A 25,839-nucleotide genomic window follows, 5' to 3' on the forward strand; every position below is an offset into this window, starting at 1 on the left:
ATTGTCTTGAGAAGTCTGTAGGCTTTGAGGAAACTCTCTGTTAGTTGTAACACTGTTACTATAGTCGCCACATTATATTAGCACAAGATCCAGAGGCCTGTTCTTCAGCACTCTGCTGAGTTCCAGTGGCTTCATCCAAAGGGTATGGCTCTTTGGGGGTTCAGAATTCAGAATAATTTTGCGTCTATTTGGCATCACCGACTTGATGGACATGAGTTTGAGCAAGCTTCAGGAGTTGGTGATGGACAGGGAAGCCTGGCATGCTGCAGTCCATGGGATTGCAAAGAATCAGACAATACTGAGCGACTGAACTCATTTAACTGCCACTGTTGCCACAGAGTGACCTATCAGGTACAATAAATGAGTAACTCTATGACCTCAAATAGAGGCTGCGAGTTCCAGAAAGCTATCTATGTTGATAGTTTCTGTTACTGGCACATGGAGAGTTGGAAATCTGCATGAATGGGTATCAAGGACATGTAAATGTTTTATAAAAAGAAAATGTGTATATATATATATATATGCTAAGTTATTAAAACTTTGGATTCACATTTCCCTTGCATTGTAATTAATATTTTAATATATTATTTCTTATAGTCTTCCACTACTACCTCAGCCAAGTTTTCCCACATACCTAAGGGAAAGCATTCTGTTGTTATAGATATGACAGATTTTGAAGCCTGGAGTAAACGATCATGGACTGATGTATTCCTTCAGATATACAAGGTAACTGTTTTGGGGTTTTTTTGGTTGATTTATAGGAATAGTGTATTAGTTAAGGTACAGGTAATCCTGCTGTAAAAAATCACAGTGGCCCAAATAAGATAGAATAATTATTTTTCTTTCCCATGAAATTGTGGAGAAGTGGTTTAGAAATAGTAGATGACTCTTCCATCCTCAGTACTGGACTTTTATTTCTGGGTCCATTTCTCAGAACAGGGAAGAGCAGATAAAAGAGTAGAAGACAAGTAAATACCTTTTAAGGATATCATCTGAAAAGGGCATCATTTCCATTTCATGTTCCACTGGGCAGAATTTGGTCATATTGCTGCACCTAACTTCAAGGAAAGTTGAAAAACATAGTCTCAAATTTGTTGTGAAGTGAAGTGAAAGTCGCTCAGTCGTGTCCGACTCTTTTCGACTCCATGGACTATACAGTCCATGGATTTCTCCGGGACTGAACACTGGAGTGGGTAGCCTTTCCCTTCTCCAGGGGATCTTCCCAGTCCAGTGATTGAACCCAGGTCTCCTGCATTGTGGGTGGATTCTTTACCAGCTGAGCCACAAGGGAGGCCCAAGAATACTAGAGTGGGTAGCCTATCCCTTCTCAGTGGATTCCCAACCCAGGAATCGAACCAAGGTCTCCTGCATTGCAGGTGGATTCTTTACCAACTGAGCTATCAGGGAAGCCCCCTAAATTTGATAAGTACAGGCATTTTCTAGTACCTAAAAAAGGAAATATTAAAGAATAGATGTTGGCGAAAATTATAGTATCTGCCTCTAATGCTTAGTTCAGTTCAGTTCAGTCGCTCAGTTGTATCCGACTCTTTGCAACCCCATGAATTGCAGCATGCCGGGCCTCCCTGTCCATCACCAACTCCCAGATTTCACCCAAACTCATGTCCACTGAGTTGGTGATGCCATCCAGCCATCTCATCCTCTGTCATATCCTTCTCCTCCTGCCCCCAATCCCTCCCAGCATCAATCTTTTCCAATGAGTCAACTCTTCACATGAGGTGGCCAAAGTACCGGAGTTTCAGCTTTAGCATCAGTCCTTCCAAAGAAACCCCAGAGCTGATCTCCTTCAGAATGGACTGGTTGGATCTCCTTGCAGTCCAAGGGACTCTCAAGAGTCTTCTCCAACACCACAGTTCAAAAGCATCAATTCTTCGGCACTCAGCTTTCTTCACAGTCCAACTTTCACATCCATACATGACCAGTAATCCCCAGTTTAGAAATGAGGAAAGGTTAACATGCATACATACTTTCTTCCAAGATTACCTGATGTAGTTTTCTGCTTTCTTCCTTATTGTTCTCTACTGGGGAGCAATAGCCCAGGCCCAAGAGCCCAGGTGCCCTCTGGCACTCTGAACTCCTCCACTGCAGCCAGCCCCCTAGGCCTACCCTCTACAGAGTTCGTTGTGCTCTTTGATTCCCAGTTATTCCCCCATCTCTACCTTTTCTTCCCCAAGCAACCTGCCCTGTCTATATTGCTGGATGTCAAGAGGAGAAATCCTGTATTTTTTTTTTTTAGTAATTCCCACAGGAATGATGGGGGTATTAGTGACTCTCACCCAAAGATAGATTTGGAGGGGGAAAAAAAAAGCTATCTTCTTTACTTTCTTAACTCCACACTGCATCATATATAATTTTGTCTACTGATAAAAAGGAGCAACTCCAAAACAGAAAAGCTGCATATAGTTTATGGACAAACTAGTCCTACTCTTGGTTGTAGGCTTCTTTCACTCACCCATTCATTTATTCACTCCCGCATGCATTCATGTGTATGTCTAGTTCATTTAACCCATCTTTCCCTACTAAAAGTCTATGAATTTAGATACCACTTATTACTTGTGAACTCAAAACTTAATAGTGTGCCTGCTACATAGCAGAGGCTCAGCAAATATTTGTTGAATAAATTTATTCAACAGCTATTATGATCCAGGTACTATACTAGACCCTGGGGGTATAAAAGTAAACTTGATATAGCCTGTCTTTTCAAGGATTTTGTGTCCTGGAGTGTGTGAGCAATTAAATAAATACAATTACAAAAAACTATGACAAATGTTATGACAAGGTAAACCCAAAGAACTAAGGATGAGTACACATAGAAAGGAACCTAACTTGCCTGTGCCTTGGAGAAGGTTTCTAGGAAAAAGATGAATTTAAACTGAGCCCTGAACAATGAGGAGGATTTAGTAGGCAAGGTGAGGCATAGGTTAGAGAGAAAGATAATACAATTTGTGTGACAGAGGTAATAGATGAGTTTTATTGGAGGATGGGGCAATAACATTTTTCAAGATAACGGAAATTCAAAGTGGAAATGCCTGGGGTTTGATAGAGCATTGTATATTCTGAGGAATAAACACAGTATGGCTGGGACTAAGAGGAGTAGACTATGAGCACGGTCAGAAAATAGATCGTGGTTGACTTCATAAGTCAAACTAAGGCATCTGAACTTCATGGATTTTAGCACAAGGTCAGTAAAGAAATCTTGAAGGATTTTAAACACAAGATTGACATAATCAGTTTTGCATTCTATAGAAATCACTCTGGTACACTATGGAAACTGGGAATTTTTTTTTAATTATTGAAGTACAGTTGATTGACAATGTTGTGTTAGTTTCAGGTGTACAGCAAAGTGAGATCTATATATATATACACACACATATATATACACACACAGACATACATACACACACATACATGCATACACACACACACACACACACACACACACACATAATTTCTTTTTCAGATTCTTTTCCCTTATAGGTTAGTATACAATATTGAGTATAGTTTCCTGTGCTATATGGTAGGTCCTTGTTGGTTATCTACCTTATGTATAGTTGTGTGTATATGTTAATCCTATCCTAATTTATCCTTCCCCTCCCTCCCCTTTCCCCCTTGGTAACCATAAGCATGTTTTCTATGTCTGTGGCTCTATTTCTGTTCTGAATATAAGTTCATTTATATTATTTGTTTCTTAGATTCCACATATAAACAATATTATCTAATATTCATCTTTCTCTGCCTGACTTCATTTAGCATTATACTCTCTAGGTCCGTCCATGTTGCTGCAAATAGCATTATTTTGTTCTTTTTCATGGCTGAGTAATATTCCATTATGTTTCATATAATATTCCACGTCTTCTTTATCTATTCATCTGTTGATGGACATATATGTTTCCATGTTTTGACCATTGTGACTAGTGATGGTACTGAGAATACTTGAGGTAGTAGGAAAGATGAGAAAAGAGCAGCTTTCATAAATATCAGGCATAAAAATCAGGAATTGGTGAATGACAATAACTTATGGAAGTGAAGGAGACAGAGGGGTCAAAGACCACAGTGAGCTTCTGGCTTGGGTGACTGTGTGGAATTTGTTCCCAGTCACTGAAAGACAAGACAAAGGATGTTAACAGGATTTTGTTCAGGGCAGACAGAGGGACATAGCAAGAGAGCATGATAAATTAATGTTGGTCCTGCTGTATCATGGTGCTATGTGTAATTACCAGGTGGGTTGATCCTTTTGTCTGGAAACTGATCTGAATGGCAGCTGTAGTTGAGATTCTTCACTGATTCAGTGATAGACTCATAGGCATGGATGATTGCCCTGTAGATCATCTGCAGAGCAGTGTTTCTCCATAGATTGTGTCTGAAGCATGTAGCTCTCAGCACTCTATTAAATCAGTCGTGGATTGACAGTTTCACTTTAAAAAAGCAAGCAGTGTTGTTGAGATATTTCACAAGTTAGAAATAGAAGACTGTGGTTTTCACACAAATCCCTTTAGTTTTTAATTGTCTCTTTCCTATAGGTCATACGTGCACTTCAAGAATGCCTTTGTCATTTCTTCTTTGCTAATAGTTTAGATAACAGGATATAGCTTGTCTTAACCAATTTGATTTTATGTCATTTGGTTATTTTTGCTTGTTAAATTTGCATGTTTAGTTGTTGCTATTTCCTTGCATTATATTCCCAATTCACAAAAATGTGTTGATAGCTAAAAAATGGGTCACTGAAGCATAAGAGAGGTGAAAACAATAAGAGAAACACTTAAACTCAGAATGCTCTTCTAAATATAAACTATATTACATAAAGAGGGCTTTTATGTACAATAAAGGATGAATCTGTATGTGCTATAAGAATTGAATGTCATACTTCTACAAAAGAACCTGGAAAATAAAAAGGTGATCAGATGAATAACTGAATAATAAGTTTAATTATACTGTTTATTCAGGAGAAGGCAATGGCACCCCACTCCAGTACTCTTCCCTGGAAAATCCCATGGATGGAGGAGCCTGGTAGGCTGCAATCCATGGGGTCGCTACGAGTTGGACACGACTGAGCGACTTCACTTTCACTTTTCACTTTCATGCACTGGAGAAGGAAATGGCAACCCACTCCAGTGTTCTTGCCTAGAGAATCCCAGGGACGGGGGAGCCTGGTGGGCTGCCGTCTTTGGGGTCGCAACAGAGTCGGACACAACTGAGGTGACTTAGCATAGCATAGCATACTGTTTATTCATTTGTTCCCAGTGTATTATCTGTCAGAAAGGTTTTGTTTTTTTTTTTAATAGTACACAGTTCTGTCAAATATATTGATATTTTTAAACTAAGAGCAATGATTTTTCTGGTTAATTAAACACATTTTCCCCAAACCAATTTAAAATCTCCCTATAATAAAATAGGAATATTTGTTAGTAAAGGAGGCAAGATACCAATTATACCAAAACATTATTCAGAATTATATACCTCTGTAGAAAACAAACAAAAATGGTACAAGGGATCATATTGCTGAAGAGTGTTTTAAATGAGCTTCAGTAAAATATTACTGGCATGAAAGCAAAATTGGTGAAATTATTTTATTAAATAGATTTGCAGGATGGTCCATAATGTCACTGGAATGCAATGTGTTAACACAATTATTCTCACATGCGGTAACAGATATTGCAGTTTATTTGGATATAGCCATGTATAGGGAATATATGAATAACTCTCCACATCTGTAATAAGTATATAGTCACCCCTGGATATTGAAGGGTGATTGATTTTAGGATCCCCTACAGAAACCAAAATGTAAGCATGCTCAAGTCTTTTATATACAGTGGCATGGTATTTGTGTAAAACCCAGGCACGTTCTCATATATACTTTAAATCTCCCATATACTTAAAATTATCTCTAGATTACTTATCATACCTAATGCAATATAAATGCTCTGTAAACTGTTGTGAATACAGTTTAAATGTTATATAAATAGCTGTCAGCATGGGACAAATTGAATTTTTTGCTTTTTGTATTAATAATTTTGAGTATTTTCTATCTGTGTTTGGTTGAATTTAAGGATGTGGAACCCACAATGGGGAACCAGTGGATATGGAGGGTCAACTGTATGTGCAAGAAGTATATGATGGCATTTTCTTCTCTTTACCAGAGAAAGTCCATGCTTTATGTAGAGTGATCTTTTGTTATTTAAAGATTAATTTGTAAGATTCCTAGAGAATGAGTCATTGGTCACAAGAAGAAAAGGTGTTGCAAATGAACTCTTATTCATAGGGAAATGTGGGATTAAAAATATGCCTCTGTCATGAATACAGTGTAAAAGGAAATAGAAAAAAAGTTATGAACACTGTCAAAATAGCACTACTGAATTAAATATTTTTATTGTGACCTCTGTGAATTTAACAGCCTTCTTTCCAATGTTGAGATGTACTAGTTTTGCAGGGAAGGTCACTCTCATGCATTATTCCAATACGAGTGAGATTAAAAATAATATTTTCATAGCACTGATGTTTTTCTGTGTATCCATTTCCATTTTAAATGACTGGCTCAAATGACACATCAAGTTATGCATTCCATGTCCTGGATATGCTGTACATATATCTATAGGATTTGAGATGGTTTTTAATGTGGTACAAATTACTAGGCATTAAGAGTTTGTTTCCAAGGATTTATTTATGTATCTCCTCATCTGACTGTTAATTCCTGTCTCTTAATATCCTTTGTAATAAACTAGTTCTGAGTTCTTTGAGCTGCTCTCACAAATTAATTGAACCCAAAGAAGGGGTTGTTGGAACCTCCAACAGATAGCTCATTAGTCAGAAGCACAGGTGACCTGGGCTTGTGATTGACATCTGAAATGGAGGACAGTCTTATGAGACAGCTCTCTTAACCTGTGGGCACTGATGCACCCTTTGCATAGATGGTGTCAGACTTGAGTTGAACTGTAGGACATCCAGTTGATGCCAGAGAATTGCTTGGTGGTGTCTGTTTACTCTCTGCTTGGTAGTATTTACTCTCTAAATACTAATTTTTATTTTGCCATTCCAGTAGTAAAAATTATCTCTCTCTCTTTTATCCAAATTTCAGGTTCTGGTACTATCCCAAATTGTACCATATAGCATCAATAATCTGCCCCCTGTATATATGCAAAATTCACCAAAAGTCAATGCTTATTTTGCATCCAGCAACATATATTCTGATCCTGAAAGGATTCTGCTTAGCTGGATGAACACAAATTATGAGAACGCCCGACATGTTATTTGGAAAAACTGTCAAAAAGGTGAGATTTTTTTTTTGCTTTAATGATCACAGATTGTAGTCTGAGAATATGGAAGGAGCCATAGAACTGAACGCAGAATCCATGGATTCTAGGCCCGAGTGCAGCATGTATTCTGTTCTACAAGTAGGATGTCCTATAACATTTTCAAAACCAGTTTCCTTACATGTGTCAGGGAGGGGAAAGTTCCTCTCTACTTGTCTTGAATTCCTGTGGCTGGACTAATAATAAAATTAACACAAGACAGATTTAACAGGAGAATAACAAAATTTAATCATGTGCGAAGGTCTCATAGAAATGGGACTTAAAAAGTGGTCAAAGCACAAACCTTTTATACTTTTTAGACAAAGAAGCAATAAATTTGTGAGGAATTGACAGGACAAAGAAACTTAGGCTTTGGGTCCTTAATTAGTGAGGAATCTGAACAGAGTGTGGGTAGAGGCAGGGAGAGCATCTTACACATGAAGGATTTACCTTCTGCTTGCAGGGAGACAAGCGGTGGGGGGATCAAAGTGTCCCTCTTTCATTGGCTGTTTCTTAAGCAATTTGAATTCAGAATAATCAGTATGCATTGAGGCACATTTTGAAACAGCCTGCCCTGGGGCCCAACACATTTAAAATGGAAATAATAAAAGATGCATCTTTAATTTATTTTGAAGAATAAATGATAAAAATTATGTAGAAATGCTCTAGAAATGAAAGATTGCCTTAATAACGCTGATGATATTTTCAACTCTATAAAGTATTAAATTTAGTTGACACTACTGAAACTTTGTATGTTATTAGTTGAGATCAAGCGAAACTTGACTAGACAGTGTCTTACATCTATTTCATTGTGATGGTCATGTTGGAAATCACTAAGTATGAATTTTGAGGAGGTAGGTCATATGGAGAAGGCAATGGCACCCCACTCCAGTACTCTTGCCTGGAAAATCCCATGGATGGAGGAGCCTGGTAGGCCGCAGTCCATGGGGTCGCTAAGAGTCGGACACGACTGAGTGACTTCACTTTCACTTTTCACTTTCATGCATTGGAAAAGGAAATGGCAACCCACTCCAGTGTTCTTGCCTGGAGAATCCCAGGGACGGGGTAGCCTTGTGGGCTGCTGTCTATGGGGTCACACAGAGTTGGACACGACTGAAGTGACTTAGCATAGCAGAGCATATGTCATATAGGTCATATTAGGTCCATATACCAAGACCAAGGCAAGTACGTGATCATAGATAGACCTATTTCAGTGTTCAGGTGGACACTCCCTGGTTCTACTCTTGAGTAATAAGACTTTATACATTTCTTACATTCTTTGAGAGCCTTACATTCTTTGAAATATTTCCAATTGGCTAGTATAGCTGTGCATTCTTTTCTTCATCATAAGCTTTGCTTGTCTTGAGAAAACAACATGTGCACTTTGGTTGTTTCTTTGACTTCCATTCAGCTCCCCTCTTCCAAGTACATACAAACCATTCATATTCAGAATGGGTTTTGTTTTATTTTTTTATACAGAATCCTCAGAGTTTAATCTAAACTTTAGCTAGAAAAGATTAAAAGTGTGATTTAAAATGAGACTTTGAATTACAGTTGCTCCGAACTTAAAGGCATTACTTTGTAAACATAATGACATCAAGGTAGAAGATATATTGATACATTAGTATTAGAGAACAGTAAACATTAATATTTTATTACCTTCCAATTGACATGCTGATAATATCAAGCAATTTCCCTTGAAACTGCAATTTAATAAGATTCACATCTTATAAACATGTATTTGACCTGTTCAAAAATGTAAAAAAAAACAAGGTGTAAATAAATAGTTTGAATACTGAGGAGTAACACTTTAACCATAGTGTTATAAAATATGTATATATATTAGAAATGAATATGTTCTTTTGTTATAAAATTATTATGGTTCTATTTTTACCAACAGAATGGTATACACAAGTTGTTTTCAAGGACTTTGCTGCATTTTTTAGAATAATGCATTATGGACACTGGCCTAGTTCCTGCTTTTTAAAACACTGAGTCTCATGCCTTTGCAAAGCCCTTGTACTTCCTGTTCCCTCTGCTTGGAGCTTTATTTTCTTGGATATCTTCACGATTCCTTTGCCCACTTCACTCAAGATCCTGCTCAAATATCATATTATCTGAGAAGCTTTCCCAATACCCTCTCTAAATTAGTGCCTCCTTCAGTCCTTCTCTTTCTTGCTTCATTCTTCTCAGTGGTGTTGATCCCCAGTAATATATTTTTTTAATTTTATTTTATTTTTAAAATTTACATAATTGTATTAGTTTTGCCAAATATCAAAATGAATCCGCCACAGGTATACATGTGTTCCCCATCCTGAACCCTCCTCCCTCCTCCCTCCCCATACCATCCTTCTGGGTCGTCCCAGTGCACCAGCCCCAAGCATCCAGTATCGTGCATCGAACCTGGACTGGCAACTCGTTTCCCTCCTCCTGGAGAATGTGAGCTTCTTAACAGAAACAGTCTCTTCTGTTTTGTTGTTCACTGCTGCTTTCTCCGAAAATTGCATGGAAAACATAAGATATCAAATACTGTTTGAGAAATTAAATAAATGAATGAAAGAAGGAGAGCATAAAGGGACACACTCAGGTTTTATATATTTCTCTATCCTATTCCAGACAACTGAGTGTATATTAAGCTACTACTGTGTACCTTCTAGAACCAATGCGGGGATCAGATTGAATGGTTGAGTTAGAAGGGAACACTTTCTGAGTTCAGTATGTGAAGTAAAGAAGTGAGGTCACTCAGTCATATCCGACTCTTTGCGACCCCATGGACTGTAGCCTACTAGGCTCCTCCGTCCGCAGGATTTTCAAGGCAAGAAGGCTGGAGTGGGTTGCCATCTGAGTACAGCTCGGCCTGGTTAATAACTGTGGAGGTCCATGAGAAGGAGCTCTGTGAAGGACTCCACTTAGGTTAATTTGGACTGAGAAAAGAGTCATACTCAGTATCCCAGATTTAAAATTTTCAACATTGATGCTCCACTCATCCCCACTCCATTGATAAATTCTCACCATGGTTGCAACTTGGTGCAGTGGTATTGTGGAGGGTAGATGGATAAGGCTACACCTCACACCTTATGATTAAGAAACTCTGAGGGTGGGGCCTAGCAATCTGTATTTTAAAAAACCTGCCATGTGATTCTGATGCACTCTAAGGGATGAAGCAGTTAGGTCATAGTAACACAACAAGCAATCGGCGCTTTTAAATTGTTCATAGAACAGTATTTATTTACCAATTATATTTGAAAAATAAATCCCTTCTATAAACAAATTTCCTTGGAAGTAAATAATGACTCATTGGAAAAGACCCTGATGCTGGGAAAGATTGAAGGCAGGAGGAGAAGGGGACTACAGAGGATAAGATGATTGGATGGCATCACCAACATGCTGGACATGAGTTTGAGAAGGCTCCAGAAGTTGGTGATGGACAGGGAAGCCTTGCATGCTGCAGTCTGTGGGGTCACAGAGTCGGACATGACTGAGCAACTGAACTGAACTGAAATAATGACTGAAAGAAAAAAAAGTGAAAGTCTCTCAGTCATGTCCATCTCTGTCTCTTTGTGACCCTATGGCCTGTAGCTTGCAGGGATCCTCTGTCCATGGAATTCTCCAGGCAAGAATACTAGAGTGGGTTGCCATTCCCTTCTCCAGGGAATCTTTCCAACCCAGGGAACAAATTCAGGTCTCCTGCATTATAGGTAGATTCTTTACTTTCTGAGTCACCACGGAGGCCCCAAAATAATGACTGAAAACTTCCCCATATTAATGTCAGACATCACACCACAGATCCGGGAAGCTCAGGGTAAATGTCCCAAAACATTTATACCTAGGCATATTATATTCAAATTGTAGAAAAATTAAAGAAAACATCTTGAAAAAAAGCCAAAGGAAAAACACCTAACCTGTAGACAGACAAAGATAAGAATTATATCCAACTTCTCAGAAATCATGCATTCAGGAAGAATGTGGAGTGAAATATTTAAACTGAAAAGGAGAAACCTTGCAGAGAATAGATAGTGGGCCTTGCTTACACACTTTTTGGGTAAACTGATCAGTTGGCAGCTTGTAGAGTCAAACTTAAGGACAGTGTGTCCTTGGTCAACCTGATGAGACAACAAATAAAGAGTATTTTAGTTGATTATGGATTTCTCAGAAACTCTTGAGAGTTTAGCATTGGAACTGACATGACAGGTTGTATGCTTATTAGATATCTGCTGTGGTCTTTCTTTCAGTATCTTCACCTCAGGACAGGTCTGCTATATTTCTGTCATTAGTATTAAAAAAAAAAAATCAGTTTATTTAAACAAAACAAAAACCAGCCATTTATTTTACTTCCGTATCCCTCTCTTGTAACCATGTCTGTTTTCTGTGTCCATGAGTTTGTTTTTTGTTATCGTTGTTGTTGTTTTAGATTCTACATACAAGAGAGATCATATGGTATTTGTCTTACTCTGTCTGACTTATTTTATGTATCATAATATCCTCAAGGCCCATCTGTGTTGTGACAAATGGAAAGCTTTCTTTTTTTTTAATGGCTGAATAACATTCCATTTTATGTGTATGTGTGTGTGTGTGTATGCCACAATTTCTTTATTCATTTATCCATTAATGGACATCTAGGTTTTTCCATGTTTTAGATATGATACATAATGCTGCAGTGAACAGCAGAGTGCATATATCTTTTCAAAGTAGTGTTTTCATTTTTTTAGATAAATACCCAGAAGTGAACTTGCTGGACTGTATGATGGTTCTCTTTTTAGCTTTTTTGAGGACCCTGTATATTGTTTTACATAGTGGTTGCGTCAATGTACATTCCTACTAACAGTGCGCCATGATTCCCTTTCTCTACATCCTCACCAACACTTATTATTTCCTGTCTTTTTGATAGTAGCCCTTCTAACAGGTGTGAGGCCATATCTCATTGTAATTTTGATTTGCATTTCACTGATGGTTAGTGATGTTGCCAGGACTGGGTGTTCTCATGATGGTTTTACTACTTTGTTTTTCTACTTTGAAGGGTAAAAAATAGTTTCATCTTGTCATTTGCTTGTTAGCCAGTTGGATTTCCTCTTCTGTGATATACTTATTCATGTACTTTGCCCATTTTTCTATTATTTTGTTTGAATTTTTCTTATCAATTTGTAGCATTCTTTATAACAAAGACTAAACTACAACTATATTTTGTGTATATATGTATATACATATATATATATATACATACATCCCACAGTATTATTTGCTTTATCACTATTCACAGAAAATTCTGCCTTACAAAATGTTTATATTACTATACATTCATGACTAATCGGTGACCTCTCCCTTTCTTTAGAAATTCTCCTGAAATTCAAAGTTACTGACATGTTTTCTTGTATTTGTTTTTTTTAATTTTGTTCTTAGGTCTTATAAGCAATTTGAAATTTTTATAAATAATAGCTAAGAATCTAGTTTTGCTTCTCTGGATTGAGAATGAGATAGTCTAGCATATCTATTCTGGAGAAGGCGATGGCACCCCACTCCAGTACTCTTGCCTGGAAAATCCCATGGACGGAGGAGCCTGGTGGGCTGCCGTCTATGAGGTCGCACAGAGTCGGACACGACTGAGCGACTTCACTTTCACTTTAGTGACGTTGAGCACATATACGTGTTGGTCATCTGTATGCCCTCTTTGGAAAAATATCTATTTAGGTCTCCTGCCCATTTTTCAATGGAATTGTTTGTTTGTTTTTTGCCAAAGACTTGTATGGATTTTTTTTAATATATATATTTTTGATATAAGCCCCTTATCAGATATATGATTTGCAATTATTTTCTCCCATCCAGTAGGTCTCCCATTCAGTCTTTTCATTTTGTTGATGATTTCCTTTGCTGCACTCTCTCATTAGAATTTCTTTGCTATGATGGAATGGAGAGGGATAAGACAAATAGGGATTCTACCTCTTGCTACAGGAAGGCATGTTGGAGAGTAGTGAGTAGTAAAGTTGGAATCAGATGACCTAGAGCCCCAGCCACCTGATAAGCTATGAATATCAGAGTAGTGCTTTAGGATTTCATTCCTCTAGTCTTGGAGAGTCATGCGAGATGGCTGAGCTAGTGACTCCTATGATAAAATAGGCATCTGGTCTGGCAGCAGCAAGTCCATGGATTGAAGTGCACCATAGCCACATGCTTTTGGCCAGGGCACCTGAATTCAGCACTGAAGGCACACTGAGATATCTTAACCCTGGACTTGCTATTAACTTGTCCAAGAGCACATGCTACCAGGCAGTCCATTGGAGTTTCAAAAAAGTTCATTCTCTAATTACAGATGGTTTCTGGGAGCCACTATTTTAAAAAAGAAATAAAAAAGACATGCCCATTCTGTGTTTGAAAATCCCTAACACATGAGGATTTGTTCTAAGTGTAGTGAAAGTCAAAAAGCGTTTTTCAAGTGATAAGTGGACACCTGTCTCATGTATATCAGTGACCTTTTTAGTGCTTGCCAGGAGATAGTGAATTTGCTTTTATACACTCATCCTTCTGCCTTCTGTTCCCAGTAATGCTTTGTGTTATATGTACTTAAGCCCTTTTATCATTAACACTTTAGTTGAGGTTCTTTCATAGATGAACCATATTTTACACCTTAATGATAGTATCTTCTTCAGTGGATCATGCCTATGATCAAGTATCCCCCTATGTCATCCCTTTGGACCCTTTGCTTCAACTGCTACATTTGATTGCTAATGGGAATTTTATCATCCTGTAATCACCTGGTGATTTTGAGAGCAGCAATGGACCATTTTATAGCATAAAGTGTAATTTCTAACAGGACTAAGTACTTTCATTTTGGTACACTTTCAACAAAATCCACAAATTGGAGCATTTTGAATTGTCTGTTCAAAGGAGCTTTGTTCTACAGAATGACGTCTTATTATTTAAGCCATGCTTATTTCAACATTTTTTGATGAAGTAACAATTGTAGGTCTTGTGAATGAAAAATACAATTTTTTATTCTATTTACTTTAGTGGAACAGAGTTATAAGTATGTTTGGCAATAATTGTATTTTATGTACCATGTAAAGGTGCCCCTAATTTCTTTATTTTGTGCTAGTTTAAGTAAACAATACGTGCGTGTATGCTAAGTTACTTCAGTTGTGTCCAACTCTGTGCGACCCTTTGGACTGTAGCCCACAAGGCTCCTCTGCCCATGGGATTTTCCAGACAAGAAAACTGGAGTGAGTTGCCATTTCCTACTCCAGGAGATCTTCCCGACCCAGGGTTGAACCCACATCTCTTATGTCTCCTGCATTGGCAGGCGGGTTCTTTACACTAGCACCACCTGGGAAGCCCAAAGTAAACAATATTCAGTACATATTTGAGAGATTGCATTGGTCTTATAATAATGCTCCCTATTCTTAAAACTAATGTGGTCTTGAGGTCTTAAATTTGTATGTATTGTTGTTTCAAATGTGCTGAATGTTCAACTTCATTAAACCAGAAAACAGTTATTCTTTATGAAGAAGTTTACATTTTTCCCAGACATTCAAATTAGTCCTTTAATATTTAGCATTAAATATTTATCATCACGATGGTGTGATCACTCACCTAGAGCCAGACATCCTGGAATGTGAAGTCAAGTGGGCCTTAGGAAGCATCACTACCAACAAAGCTAGTATAGATGATGGAATTCCAGTTGAGCTATTTCAAATCCTGAAAGTTGACGCTGTGAAAGTGTTACACTCAATATACCAGCAAATTTAGAAAACTCAGCAGTGGCCACAGGACTGGAAAAGGTCAGTTTTCATTCCAATCCCAAAGAAAGGCAATGCAAAAGAATGCTCAAACTACCACACAATTGCACTCATCTCACATGCTAGTAAAGTAATGCTCAAAATTCTCCAAGCCAGGCTTCAGCAATACGTGAACTGTGAACTTCCAGATTTTCAAGCTGGTTTTAGAAAAGGCAGAGGAACCAGAGATCAAATTGCCAACATCCGCTAGATCATGGAAAAAGCAAGAGAGTTCCAGAAAAACATCTATTTCTGCTTTATTGACTATGCCAAAGCCTTTGACTATGTGGATCACAATAAACTATGGAAAATGCTGAAAGGGATGGGAATACCAGACCACCTGACCTGCCTCTTGAGAAACCTGCATGCAGGTCAGAAAGCAACAGTTAGAACTGGACATGGAACAACAAACTGGTTCCAAATAGGGAAAGGAGTACATCAAGGCTGTATATTGTCACCCTGCTTATTTAACTTCTATGTAGAGTACATCATGAGAAACGCTGGGCTGGAAGAAGCACAAGCTGGAATCAAGATTGCCAGGAGATATATCAATAACCTCAGATATGCAGATGACACCACCCTTATGGCAGAAAGTGAAGAGGAACTACAAAGCCTCTTGATAAAAGTGAAAGAGGAGAGTGAAAAAGTTGGCTTAAAGCTCAACATTCAGAAAACGAAGATCATGGCATCCAGTCCCATCACTTTATGGCAAATTGATGGGAAAACAGTGGAAACAGTGGCTGACTTTATTTTTCTGGGCTCCAAAATCACTGCAGATGGTGATTGCAGCCATGAAATTAAAAGACGCTTACTCCTTGGAAGGGAAGTTATGACCAACCTAGACAGCATATTAAAAAGGAGAGACATAACTTTGCCAACAAAGGTCCATCTAGTCAAAGCTATTGTTTTTCCAGTGGTCATGTATGGATGTGAGAGTTGGACTGTGAAGAAAGCTGAGCACCAAAGAATTGATGCTTTTGGACTGTGGTGTTGGAAAAGACTCTTGAGAATCCCTTGGACTGCAAGGAAATCAACCAATCCATCCTAAAGGAGATCAGTCCTGGGTGTTCATTGGAAGGACTAATGTTAAAGCTGAAACTCCAGCACTCTGGCCACCTGATGCAAAGGACTGACTCATTGGAAAAGACCCTGATGCTGGGAAAGATTGAGGGCAGGAGGAGAAGGGGATGACAGAGAATGAAATGGTTGGATGGCATCACCAAGGCCATGGACATGGGTTTGGGTGGACTCCGGAAGTTGGTGATGGACAGGGAGGCCTGGCGTGCTGCAGTTCATGGGGTCGCAAAGAGTCAGCCATGACTGAGCGACTGAACTGAACTGATTTATCATCAATATTGCTAAAATGCACACAGACAATAGAAATGGTATCATATGACATTTTAATGTTTTATCTTGAATGTTTTATTTTGGGAATGTGACAGTCAGTATATATAAGTCATGATTTTAGTGTAAAGCTCAGCACTAAATTCAAAGAAATGTCAAGCAGTTAAACAAATGTGAGAACAAATAGTTAAATCATTTCCAATGGATTAACAGCGTGATTCAATAAATCGATGCAAACTAAGACAATAACCATGTGTCTAGAAAAATGGAGGGTATAAAAATTGCCCAATACCTAGACCACATTCTTCCTCTCTTTTTCATATTCATACCTACTCAGGGTGGTTGCCTTTCAGTCAGAGACCACTAGTTCAACAAATTCCTGTTAATGCTCATTGCAACCAGGGAGACCACACATTATGGAGAATCATGAGCTGTCTCACAGTAAAGGATATTATGAAAGACATTGCAGGATTTGTCCATTAGATAGGTAAACTGGGAAAGGTTCAAGGGATGCATATGTGCTCAGTTGCTCAGTCATGTCTGACTCTGCTACCCCATGGACTGTTGGCTGTCATGCTCCTCTGTCCATGGAATTTTCCAGGCAAGAATACTGGAGTGGGTTGCCATTTTGTTCGTAAGGGGATCTTCTTGACCCAGGGATTGAAACTGCGTGGCCTGTATCTCCTGCATTGGCAGGTATATTCTTTACTACTGCACCACCTGGAAAGCCAAAATGTGTCTCTTTGGAATATTATTTTAAAAGAGTTATCCAATACAATATTGTAAAGTAATTAGCCTCTAATTAAAATAAATAAATTTAAATTAAAAAAAAAGTTATCCATTTGTGAGAAACATTTACCTTTGTAAGGGAACTCTGCATTTGTAAGATTTTCTCCATTTCTATACCAGGAGGAGGAAGGTGACCAAATCTCTGGAAACTTATCAGTGGAAAAGACTTGTTGTTCAGTCACTCAGTCGTGTCTGACTCTTTGCAGCCCCATGGACTGCAGCATGCCAGGTTTCCCTGTCCTTCACTGTTTCCCTGAATTTGCTCAAACTCACCTCCATCAAATCAATGATGCCATCCAACCATCTCATCCTCTGTCACCCTCTTGTCCTCCTGCCTTCAGTTTTTCCCAGCATCAGAATCTTTTCCAGTGAGTTGGCTCTTCACATCAGGTGGCCAAAGCATTACAGCTTCAGCTTGAGCATCAGTCCTTCCAATGAATATTCAGGATTGATTTCCTTTAGGATTGACTGGTTTGATCTCCTTGCAGTCCAAGGCATTCTCAAGAGTCTTCTCCATCACCACAGTTCAAAAGCATCAATTCTTTGGCACTCAGCCTTCTTTATGGTCCAACTCTCACATCCATACATGACTACTTGGAAAACCATAGCTCTGCATTAAAACTTTACCCTTGTTTACTGTGGTTTTCCATGTCACCTCCCAGAACTGACTCTCTCGCCATCCTCTTTTGTCTTTAGCTGAGGATGCTATTTAAGATGAGGGCTTCAGCCATTTTGGTGAGTTTTTTGGGGGGGTCTTTCCCATGTATATATGTAATTTAACTTTTGTTTGATTTTCTGCTATTAATCAGTCATGTCAAATTAATTCTTAACTGAGCCAGAATAATCTATAAGAATAGACAGAAATTTCTACCTCCCCAACAAAGGAAACAGGTATTTGTTTTTACTGTATGTTTTCAGGGACAGTGGAAATCTTATAAATCAGTTACAGTAAATCTCATCCAGTGGAAGAAGACTACAGTGAGGGTAATTCTTTAATTGGCAAAGAAGCAGTGTTCACTCATATTAACCAGGAGAGGGGGATATTGATGTTTCATGGTTTACACCATGAGCTTGTTTTTGTTCTGGGCTTAGGCAGGATTATGAAATGCTCTTGTTTTGTCTCCTTCATCACAGAAGCAGAGTGACCTTGTATGTCAGTGGTGTTCTGTTAGATTGTTTGTGTCCAATAAGAGGATAACGTGACCCAGCTGTGAGTGTCAGCTCTACTCCTACCAGTATCAAAGCCCAGCTGATACTGGGTAAGGTCTCACATTTCAGGGGCTGTTTTTCATCAAAATCACCAAATGAAATAGATTAAAAATTATGCTTGAAACATGACTTCATTTGCAATGAACCATTAGGAGTTGTAAGAAATTATAAATTATTGCAAAAACTGCCACTAATATTTTGCAATATTGTGAATTATAGTAAGAATTATGTTTGGTCTTCCTTCTGGTTTCTAGCACAGAGCTTCTAAAATGCTTGGAATTTCCTAAGTGGAGGGACACAGAAGGGTATCTTTTGTTATGTTAATGAAGTAACTTCTGGAATGCCCGCTAGATCTCCTAAAGGTGGTGCTGGTTGCTTGGGGAACCAACCTTGTGATTGGAGGGCTGGAACCTTCAGTCCCACCCCCTGTCTTCTGGGAGGGGAGAGGACCTGGAGATTGAATTGATCACTAGAGGCTAAGGATTTAATTAAGCATGCCTGTGTAATGAAGCCACCATAAAACTCAAAAGGACAGGGATCAGAGAGTTTCTGGGTTGGTGAATACATAGACTGAGATATGGAGAAAGTAGTCCACTTGGAGAGGGCATGGAAACTCTACCCCTCTTCCCACATACCTTGCCCTGTGCATCTCTTCCATCTGGATGTTCATACATATTCCTTATCATATCCTTTTGTAATAAACTGATAAACATGAGTAAATGTTTCCCTGATATCTGTGATTACTCTAGCTAATAAATTGAACCCGAAGGGGGAAAGGGTCATGGGAACCTCTGATTTATAGCTAGTTGAATAGAAGTACAGGTAGCAACCTGGACATGTGACTGGCATCTAAAGTGAAGGGCAGCCCTGTGAGTCTGAGCATTTTATCTGTCTCTGAGTAGATAGTGTAGGAATTGAGTTGAATTATAGAACACCCAGCTGGACTCCTGAGCATTGCTTGGTGGTGTGGGAACCCTCCTTCCCAACATACATGCACATTCATGTTGGAATTGATCTCAGAACCATTTTACAGTTGTAAATAGCAAGAGCATATATTTTTAAGAGCAGTACTTAACAAGCATCCACCAGGGAAGCCCCAAGAATATTGGAGTGGGTAACCATTCCCTTCTCCAGGGGATCTTCCTGACCCAGGGATCAAACCTGGGTCTCCTGCATTGCAGGCAGATTCTTTACCATCTGAGCCACCAGGGAAGCCCTCCCTAACATTTACTTAGTTTAAATAATCAATATTAAAATGTATCTGCTAATAATTTACAGCTTAACTCTTTATTGTGGCAGTAGAAACTGTAATCCTGTAACTGACTACTGACTTGACTGACTCAGTATTGAGTCAGTATAGTATTGACTAAGGTCTTAAATGTAAAGAACCATGAAATTAGTGTCAAGTCCCTTAAATATGTAAAGGATTGATAAATGACAACATAGAGATAGAACTTTTTTCTTTTTGGAGAGAAGAGAGTTGTTAGTCTTGAATTTGTTGACTTCAGTGAGTGTTCTCTAATTTATTTATATATATATATATTTTTATATATTTATATATATATAAAATAACTTCTTTATTCCTTAGCTGAATGACAGACATATGAATTATTTCCATTTTTGGCTATTATGAATAAAGCCTCTATGGACATTCATATACTAGTCTTTTATAGACATATGCTTCCATTTTTCTGAAGTAAATATTAGAATTGGGGTTTCTGAATCATGTGTTAAGTGTATTTTTAATAATTTATTGAGATATAATTCTAATACCATAAAATTTATCCATTTACAGTGTATGATTCAATAGTTTTCAGTATGTTGATAGATATATGTGCAATTGTTGTCACAGTCTAATTATAGAATATCTTCATCATCCCCCAGTGCATATGGAATGTTCCTATTAGCAGTCACTTCTCACTCCCCCAGCACCAGGAAACTAACCAGGCTACATCTTATCTCTATAGATTTACCTATTCTGGATATTCCCTGTAAATGGAATCATATGACAAATATCTTTGAAGCTGATTTTTCTTTTTTTTACTTATTCCTGGTTCAGACATTTACAGATAATATTCCATTGTATGCCTATATCACATTTTCTTTATCCAGTTTTCATTTAATGACTAGTTGGATTATTTCCATTTTGGGGGCTGTTATTAATAATGCTGCCATGAACATTCATGGAAAGATTTTTATGGACATACATTTTTATTTTACTTGAGTATGACATTGGGCTTCCCTGGTGGCTCAGAGGTTAAAGTGTCTGCCTGCAATGCGGGAGACCTGGGTTCAATCCCTGGGTCGGGAAGATCCCCTGGAGAAGGAAATGGCAACCCACTCCACTATTCTTGCCTGGAGAATCTCATGGATGGAGGAGCCTGGTGGGCTACAGTCCATGGGGTCTCAAAGAGTTGGACACGACTGAGCAACTTCACTCACTCATGACATAGGAGTGGAATCTCTGGATGATATGATAAACTGAAAGTTTGCCATTTGAGAAATTTCTAAAGTGCTGGTACCATTTTACTTTCCCACTATCAGTATGTGAAGGCTCTAATTTGCACACATCCTCACCAACACTTGTAACTGTCTTTTGGACTATAGTCATTAGGTGTGTGTGAAGTGGTATTTTATTTGGGGTGTGAATTGCATTTCTTAGTGATTAATGGTGTTGTGAAGTCAGTATTTTCAATTTGTAATCTTTTTTCTGTAACTTTTTATTTTACTTAAATATGTGATATGATCCTCTTACCCCTAGCCCCACAACTATGTTCTACTAAAATTAGATTGTTTATTTGCCTGCTAGCTCTCCAGTATTGGCATTGTAATAATAAAATTTGGAAAGAATAATACAGAGGAAAAAATTAAGGAAAACATTTGACAAAACGTGACAAAAATAAATATTCAGTGATTAATATTAATATTAAAATATTTTTAAAGAATCAGGAATATTCATAATTGTATAGCATAATAGGGGACTCAGAAAAATGAGAATATATAATAGAATTTAATATACATGTGACATTCCAAAATCTATAATAAATATATTAATTCATTTGGTAAATAGTGCTGGATCAGTTGGCTGATGTTTTGTAATTAAGGTAAAGTTAACTTTGTACTATATGCTATATAACATAAATGAATTCCGGATGTATTAAAAAGTATTAAGTATAAAATCAAAGATTATAAAATAACTTGAAAGAAGTTTATCCAAGTTTGGTATAATCATTTTTAAAAACTGTAACAAGAATGGAAGCATCTAAATATATTATTTGTTTAGCACATATTTAATAAGCATAAGTTGATATGCCCAGGACTGTTATGAGGATTAAAGATGCAACAGAGAACAAAAAAGCCCAAATCCCTTCTAACATGTAAGTTATATTCTAGTAAAAAAAGTCAACTGCCTGGGCCTTGAAAATAAATCTAGTCTCTTAGGTGGCAGGTGAGAATTTTTTGTCATTCCCAATTTCTTCACAAGTTGATTAATTAAAACCCTATTGTCTTTGTGGTTGGAGCTCTTGGTTGCTCACTGAACTAAAAAAATAGTTTAAGAAATAGAATTGTAAGCAGTATATATATATATATATATATATATATATATATATATATATTTGTGTGTATATACGTATATAAAAAATTATACACATATAATTTAGCATTTTTAAAATGCAGAACAAGTTTGTAAATAGATACACATCAGTTTACCATTTTTTACCAGTAATTCTACTTCCATGATTTCCCATTCTGTCATCTTCTGTTCCTAGCCCCGTGATCAGGACAAACTGTCAGTTACCATATCTGATGGTCCAAGAAGAATCAGTGCTTGTGATATCACTGTAATAGGAAGTTAAGGAATGAGGCAGACAGCAATCCATCCTTTTCTGTAATGCTCAGAGTTATCATGTAGATAATTCATTTAGGGGAAGTTCTTAATCTTTTTTCTGCATTTCATAATTTTGGCTGTAACATTATAGGGGACTTCAGACAGTCCCAGACATTAGGTATCTGATATAAATTCTTTTAATGTTTAGCTTTTTTCAAAATGCTCTAAAAAGTTTCACAATTATTATTCATCTCTTTGAAGGAAGGGGGACTCAAGACTATAAAATAGCTAGTATGGGATTTTCAGCCTTGTGGAAGGAAAACATTTTTAAAATAGGACAAAATGAAAAATTCAGCTATCATCTTCTCTTCATTGCAGTGAGCCACAGTTCTAATTGGATATTTGACAAAACCATGATTAATAATAATAATAATAATAGCCAACATTTGTGGTATGCCAATTAAAGGCCTACATTTATGTGTTCATTTAAACTTCAAAGCAAACACCTTGATCAGGTCACTCTTATTACCATTATTAAAAAACAAAGCAGAGAGATTAGCATGTTTTCCTAGAAGAAGTTGTGGTTGGGATTTGAATCTAAGTGGTTTGACTCCAAGGCTCAAGTTAAGTAGCATTGGGTAATGCTGTTTCTTCAAAATATTAATTCTTCAGTAACTTAGATCTGTGTAGTTCTTGCTAATTCTTTTCAGCTATTCAGAGAGATATCTTGTTCTCTTTTTCATCCACAGTAGTGGATTTTCAAATCTGGATACCCATTGGAATCACCTAGGGAACTGAAAATAAAATAAACTTTAAAAAAACCTGATGTCCCCACCTCTGGCCAGTTGACATGGAATTTTTGGATTGTTGCCTGCTCATGTAGCTTTGCAAAACTCTCAAAGTGGTTCTATTGCACAGTGAAGGTTAAAAACTCTAATGTGTACAAATACAGAAACAGGAAATAAGATTAAATAATACAGAAGTACCATATAAAATACTTGTCCACCACAAGAAATAATATTTCCCAATATATATCTCCACTTTAAAAGAAGAAATTTATGAATAAGTTCTGAGGTTTCTCGGTTTTGTTTGGTTGCTACCTGTTTTGATTTTACATAACATTAATAGTCATTGCTCTGACAAGAGAGGTAATTATTACTCTTGTTTCCTCTCACCTTCCTGCCTTAGTATCATCATTTTGTTAGACTTATTATGCCTACATAGTCAGTGCTTATAACACTCATATCCATTCTGTCAGTGTTAGACTGTGTCATTTTAACTGGATTCTCCATTATTAATTATTTTTGACTCAGCTGTTAGATGGTTGGATTTCATAATTATTGTGTTTTTTCTAATTATCATTTCAGGGACTCTGATCTCTGAGTTCTTTTTGTAAACATTTTCATTTTCTTTACATATGGATTGCATCTTGAGTGAGAATCAAACTTGGGAATCACTGTGTTTCTCTGAACTCTAACTCCATTGTGTTATGCCAGCAAAATAGCTTTGGAAAAATTAAGATCAGCTTGCAACTCCTCCCCTATAAGTGAATTGCTTTCTTTGGCTTTAATTTTTTTTTTTTTAATATTCTTAAAGTGAGTGAGATATTCAAGAGTGTGAAACCTGTTCTACAACATTTCCTTAGTAAATTTGGCATATTTTGTATTTTTTGTACTTCTTTTGAAGTGTAAGATATTGGTTGAAACTGAGACATGAAGTGACTTTTTCTAGCCTTCTATTGAGTATAGATAATCTTACATTATACCTGACCTTTTTCATATTTAATCTTAGAGTATATTCCACATTTCTTCATTAACTGTGATATTTACTGTAGGATTATTTTTCAGATTATGTTCATTGTGTTCTGGAATTTACATTCTCTCCTTAGGTTTATAGAAATTTTATGATGAATACTACAGAACTATTTAGATATGTAGATAGATATATATCTGTGTATTTTAATATGATGTTAAATTGATTGTTAACTGTAAACTACACTTGCAGTCCTGGCACAAATTCAATTTTGCCATGATAGCTAAACTTTTTTAATACCTTCCTAGAATTAGCTTACTAATATTTTAATTTTTGCTTCAGTTTACATGAGTGATAATTTATAAATATTTTCTATACATTTTAGGATTTTTTTGTTATAATTTTATGCAAACCTCAGTGATTACTTAAGAAGTCCCACTTATTTAAGAGTTTCTATATTGGTGAAATTGCTTAGTTCCTAAATTTTGCAGAATTTACTGGTAAAACCATCTAGGCCTATTAATTATAAAAGAAATGATTAAAGAACTTAATCAGTTCTTTAATTGTAATAAGATTATTATTTTCTATCTTCCATTGAGATTTTATAACTCATTTAATTACATTAATATCATCTAAAATTTTAAATATATTAACATAATATTATTATTTGTGTCTTTTCCCTTGTATGTAACTGCTATAATTACTTTTTCTTACAGTTGATATTGTTTTCTTAGGCCTTCTTTTATTTTTAATCAATCTTCTCCATAGTAAAGAGCCTTTACTTTCTTTCTAGTTTAATGATGCACTTATATGGAGGTTCTTCAAGTACTGTATATATTATTTCAATCTCAAGTGGCTGGTCTGATAATTATTATATGCAACTGATCTTATAATTAGTGAATATCATATTGTTGAGAGGTCAAAATGATCTATAGATTCAATGTAACCCCAGTGAAAATCCTGCCACACTTTTTTTTTGGTAGATTATCGATAAGTTGACTCTAAAATGCCCATATGAATTTTGGGAGTGATAAAACTTTTCTGTATGGAAATGTGGTGTTGAGTACATGATAATGTATCTTTCAAAATCCTAAGACTCTGTCAAAATCCACAAAGAGTAAGTGTGTGTGTGTGTGTGTGTGTGTATACATATATATATATTTATTTTTTTAATCAACGAACAGATAAATTAGTAATCCAGGATGGAATGCAGACTGTGAGAAATGAATCTAACTGCCTTACAGATGTTTGACAGCCTCACTGAATGTAATGGAGGAGAAAGGAGCTGACTTACCATACCATGATTGCATAGTGTAGAACTAAAAGACCAGTAGACCTATACCTATGCATGTAACTGTGGTTTCTTACAGGAGACAGATTTGCAATTCTGAAAGTAGTTTTTTATGTTTACTGTGGCTGAACAAATAAGTGAATTTCTTTTAAATAGTGAGAGATGGATTTTTCACTGTTGAAAAAAGAAGTTAGAAATAAGCAAAGGGGGATGGTCATCATGAATCCTGTGGTGGTGGATTGTAGTTGGTGGAATTGGAAGTAACAATATAATGCTTAGGTTCTGTTCATTAACTTCTAGTTAAGAAATTTTTAATTAGTTGTTTTCCTCTTGTGAGTGTAATCTTTCATGATAAGATGTTAAACTCTCTCAAGGAAATTTCTATCCCTTCTCTGATAAGGATGGGATGTTTAGAGGACACAGTCTATATATCCATTGCCAACTGACTGTTTCACTATAAGCTAATAAATTGTGTTTTTCAGATTAAAGTTAGAATTGTTTCTAGTTTGTAGAAAAAATGAATTTTGGCTACAAAAGTAAGACCCTTTGTTTTTG

General features: G+C 36.8%; 1 protein-coding gene across 1 annotated transcript in view; it reads left to right on the top strand.

Moving 5' to 3' along the window:
• The window catches only part of CFAP47 (cilia and flagella associated protein 47), a 497,722-nt gene that overhangs the window by 198,388 nt on the left and 273,495 nt on the right, over window positions 1-25,839 (top strand). Inside the window, exons 32-33 of the mRNA XM_006066421.4 lie at window positions 598-726; window positions 7,091-7,283. Of these exons, the coding sequence (XP_006066483.4) occupies window positions 598-726; window positions 7,091-7,283 (322 nt within the window). The remainder of the gene's footprint in view (window positions 1-597; window positions 727-7,090; window positions 7,284-25,839) is intronic.

Source organism: Bubalus bubalis, chromosome X (genome assembly GCF_019923935.1).
Source record: "Bubalus bubalis isolate 160015118507 breed Murrah chromosome X, NDDB_SH_1, whole genome shotgun sequence".
NCBI lineage: Eukaryota > Metazoa > Chordata > Mammalia > Artiodactyla > Bovidae > Bubalus > Bubalus bubalis.